At 37.8% G+C, this 5061-nt stretch overlaps 1 protein-coding gene across 1 annotated transcript; it reads right to left on the reverse strand.

The window, feature by feature from the left end:
• Positions 1-8: 8 nt before the first annotated feature.
• LOC121964313 (apoptosis-inducing factor 3-like) lies at positions 9-4920 on the reverse strand (the record flags this gene model as incomplete). Its single annotated transcript, XM_042514526.1, has 10 exons — positions 9-40; positions 152-269; positions 499-575; positions 996-1059; positions 1200-1271; positions 1363-1478; positions 2567-2697; positions 4447-4538; positions 4625-4711; positions 4808-4920. Coding segments are annotated over 10 exons (902 nt in total), but the record flags the coding sequence as incomplete, so codon positions are not given.
• Between the last annotated feature and the right edge of the window lie 141 nt (positions 4921-5061).

Raw genomic sequence — 5061 nt, forward strand, 5'->3', positions numbered from 1 at the left:
TCAGTCTTTTTATCCAGCATGTTCAGAGCTGCTATCCTCCCTAAACAACAATATGTATATTTTAATTTAACTGAAAATAAAAGAAAATATTATCCATCTGAAGTCTGTCCTTTAGGACTTTTTGAATATATTTACATTCTTACTATATTACCATGTGCTTGTGCCATCTGCCAGTGTCCGATGTTGACCAGCTGGTTTCTGGCCATCGCCAGGGGGAAGGTGGCCAGGTCGCCCCCACAGAACACACTGGGGACATTGGTGCGCATGTACTGCAGGAGGGAGATACAGGCAGGATGATTAATGGTGTACATTATACTAATTGATATGAGGAACCACATATTTAAAAACACTACTGTGTTGTTTGAAGTCCTGGAAAACTTGTGAGAGTCTGCAAGACCCCAAACAGTGAGGACATAAATCTTAATAACAATTGAAGCTTAAAAAGAGGTGATTGTTATGTGTTGAATGGGATCTAGATAATCAGGTGAAAAAGCTGACCTTGTCAACGGTTACAAAGTTTTTAGAGTCCATCTGTATTTTGCTGCCCCGCAGAAACTCTGAGTTTGGTTTGATGCCTGTGGAAGAAAAAAAGAGGACAAAAGAGTGAGAAGGATTTACAGAAATAGTGATAGTGTTGTTGTACTGTTCAATGCTCTGAAACATCGTGTCAAAAGTTTGACATTTTGGAAAATGCACTCATTCTCTTTCTAGTGTACAGAAAATGTAAATATGACAATACAGCCAGCAGCTGGTTAGCTTAGCTCAGCACAAAGACTGGAAACAGAGGGAAACAGCTACCCTGGCTCAGTCTGCCTACCAGCACCTCAAATATAGTTATTCAATTAACAAATACTGGCACTATAATTCACTGTAAGCATTCTTCAGGATTATCCAAATATGTTTCATTGTTTTTATATGAATTGTGCACTACGAGATGCAAGTTGTATAGAGTTGTGTGTAAATGCGAAATTCAGAAATGTCTGCAGTGCACTCACCAATACCAACAATCAAAACATCCGCTGGGATAACTTTTCCACTTTTAAGCACAACCTCCTTCACCTTGAGGAGGAAATGACAGACAGAGGACATGAAGTACTGGGAGTGTTTCCATTTACATATTTCACTCTATGTTTACTGATTTTCGAGGCTGAATTTGAAGTGATAAAAAAATTGGCACAATGTGTATTTCCCCACGTCACCTTGCCGTCCACACCTCTGACCTCCGTCACATTGTCATTCATGTAGAATCTCACGTTTTTCTCTGACAGCATCTGCAGGAACAAAGAGTTTCAAGTACGAGTTGCTGAACTGAAACTACATTTTTGCGCAGATGGAATACAGAACTCATTCTCATTTTCTTACCGTCATGGTAACTTTGCCAATTTCTTTGCCCAGTGTGTTTTGGTATGGCAGCTCACTGCTGCCGATCACTGTGATACTGGAGGCTTTGTCTATCAAATAAGATGCAACTTCCATACCTGAAAAAATAAAGTGTTAATGAGCATGAAGTAGAGAATATCAGGAAGTAAAGGATATTTAACTGAAAAAACTATAAGGCTATGAAGCCCCAAAACTTTATTTTGTTTTGTTTTGGTTTGTTTTTATGGTAGTTTTCCTTATATTTTCTATTGTAGTTTTTCATTTATGTATTTTTTAATTATTATAATTATTATTTTGTGTCATTATATATATATTCATATTCATTCAGTCACTCGTTGCCCTTGAAATACATAGAAACCCCCATGGTAGCATGGGAGACTAGAGAATTAACTAAGTGCCAAGCCAAAAAAAAGAAAAAGAAAAACAAACCATTAATGATGGAGAAGTAGAGGTGTAAAATATAAATAATTATTAAAATAAGGTAATTGATTGGTGGTAAAGGGGATAAAGCTATTCTCTGTTTCACCAACTGATTGGAGGTTAAAGGAAAAATCTAAAGCTTTATATTTCTATTTACACTCCATTAAATATTTAACTTATAACATTATTTATCATAATCAGTTTCTTTCTTTCACAGAGTTGACTCATCTAATAACCTTTTACGGCTGTTTGTAGGTTTTGGGCCTTCATAAAACATTTTTTTTAAAAACACAGCTCTTTATGTTTTATCTAAATTTTACAAAATGTTTTGGCTGTATATGTTTCTTGTCCATTTTTTCTCTCCTGCAGCTCTGCACAGGTGTGCTGCATTACCTAATGAGGTGCACCTGGCCTGGGAAGGAGCGGCTTCAGAGCTCCTGTGACAGCAGCAGATCACAAAGGCCTCTTTTGAGGGGACTGTTACTCATGCAGCCTCTCATCCTGGATTTTTTGTGTTTTTTGCATGTCTTATATAATCAACTGAACTAGATTGTTTTAAAAGTGTCTTCTGGGGTTATTTTGTGTCAGTGGTGAAGTGCTGTTCCCCCATAGGGCTGCCCAAGGGTGGGGAGAAAAAATTATAATAAACCACGGCAGCAGATTGGATGTAATCTTTTTTTCTACAGTCTATTTTCATTTCCTGCACATCGCCAGTGCAGAAAAATGGAAAAATATGTGCATATTTTGCAAACTACAGACACAGTACCAACAAAAGAGGTTCCCACAAGGACAACATTGCAGCCCAGACAGGCTGTGTGGATTTGTCGGGCGTCCTCTGGTGTCTCCAACATCCTGACGTTGTCCAACTTCATGCCGGGCACATCCAGACCCTTTGCTCTAAAGGACAGGCCAAAATCTGTTTATAAGCAATGCAGTTCAGTGTGGCGTTACTGCAACAACAACCACTCTTCAGATATAAAGTTAAGGTAAGATAGAATTGTTATTATTACGATTTAAAATCTGCTGTTGGTCATTGTTGACTGAGTAAAATATTTTTGACCACAATTGTTGCAGTCAAAAGAAATGTGTCCGGGCGTGATTTCCTGATAATGAGAGTTTACTTTGAAAAGTAAACTTTACTTAATTTATTGTCTGTAAGCTGTGCTATATATTTTTAAGAATGCATACATAATAATTCATAAGTGTTGTAAAGAAAACAAAGAAATGTTTTCCACTTGGAGTTGTTTAATTTTGAAGATTAAGCTTAATGTGCAGTAAACGGTCTACAGGTTTATAGAAGCTGCGTAGGACCACAAGGAGGCCCCCAAATGAATTGTAGATGTGAACTCTGTGTGCATGTCAGCACCTCCAGTCCCCTCGTCACGGGGTTTTTTAAATGTGTTTTCGGTTAAAAGCCTTAATTAAGGTCTGTGGTTAGCACACCCCACTGTTAATTTTTGAAGCTTTTATGTGTCTTAAAAAAGACGGTTGCTAACGAATGGCTAAATGAGAATACAGAACGTCATCACGCCAAACCATGCTGAACATGACTTTACAGCCTCATAGCGGTGGTGAGCCGATGGTAGTCTAACTTGTATTAGCCTAGCAATTGCTTTTTACTTCTGATGATTACATTTAGGCTTCAAAAATCCTGAAAGTGTTGTTCATTGATGAATATTATCTTGCTGGACAAAACATGTAAGTATCGTAAACATATCTTCACCACAGAGCTTATTTTCTGAAAGATACACTCCCTGACTTTGTTTGAGTGCACCCAAATTAAAAATAAATTTTTTTGGAGACTCTTTACAAAACATCTGAGATTTGAAGGCACTATAAAAAAATGGAGTATTTGTCTTAAAATCATAATAAACTACCTTTTATGTTCTTCTTAATTTACTTTCAATACCACATGCTTTCTATCTAAAGGTCCAGGGTGTAGGATTTAGGCTTTAGGCTTTAGGCTTTAGGATTAAGCCTAGGAGTCAGAAAAATACTTTGTTTTTTAAAATTTGAAACTGCTTTACTTAGTGTGTTCATCGGTTTATTTTCCTGGGTGCATTTTTATTGAAGAGGAACAGACCTCTGCAGATAATTCGGCTCCCGGTAAAATCCTCTTGAATGATGAACCCTAACAGAGTTCTGTTTAGGAGAGCTGGTTGCAATCTGTAGTCTTTGCAAGCCACTAAATCTGCCTAGTCTTGAGGACTGCTTTTTAATTATTTGTGTGCACATTTAGGGCAAAGGTTCCCAAATGGTGAGTCGCAGTCCAAAAGCAGGTCATGGGTCCATTCTGAGTGGACTGCAAGTGCCTCTGAAATTGTAAAAAGCACACTTTATTTTAAAATACAGGGAACTTCTGGGAGTTTTTATTTTGAAGGGTCATTTCTGTTTACTCTTGCAATATGTTTTATTTTTTGTGTTCTAAGTAAAAGTGTTAAAGCAGAATTGAATATGTGATTATTTATCAAATGTTTGAACCTTGAACTATTGACTTGGGAGAAACATGGACCCCATGGCAAGCACTGATTTTAGGGATGAGGAGTGGCTGTGAAGAGCCCCAAAAGGCTTGGCCTGGCCCTGGTTTCAAATGAAATGGTTGTACACATACAAACAGTTTGTCTTTGTGTCTGTATTTGTCTGTACCTGCAGCCTGTTGAGATAAGGAGCTGGTCATAGCTTTGGACTGAACCATCATCAAATGTGACTGTCTTCTTGTCTGTGTCCACTGACACCGCCTGTTCAAAATAACACAAATATCAAGTGAAGGAATGTAGCCACAAGAAAGCTGAGGAAATATATCGTAAAACCGAAGTGAACTCACCTCCTTCCTGAGCCACACCTCGATGTCATGCTGATGAAAAAACTCCATCCTCCTCAGCAGAATACTGTCGCTCTCCACATTCATTACCTGTGAAGTGGGTGGAGAGTTTAAGTAATAATTCAAACATACACACATATTTAGCACTAATCAATGTTGGTCTTTGTATTATGCCATTAACTCCACCTTGCTGAGTCGTGTTTTGTCGTAAGGTAAAAGGTCGTCTCTGGTGATCATGATGATTCTGCCGCCAAAGTTTTCTTGCCGCAGAGTCTCAGCACAGATCAGGGACGCAGCTCCTGAGGTTTAACAACACACAATCACGCAAACAGAAAACATATTACTGACATATGATTTATTCATTATATTAAATATATAGTTCATTCACTGATGTTTACTTGCACTTACACATTTTAACCATAACTATGATTTTTTTTTAA

The sequence above is a fragment of the Plectropomus leopardus genome, unplaced genomic scaffold, assembly GCF_008729295.1.
Source record: "Plectropomus leopardus isolate mb unplaced genomic scaffold, YSFRI_Pleo_2.0 unplaced_scaffold15199, whole genome shotgun sequence".
NCBI classification, from domain to species: domain Eukaryota; kingdom Metazoa; phylum Chordata; class Actinopteri; order Perciformes; family Serranidae; genus Plectropomus; species Plectropomus leopardus.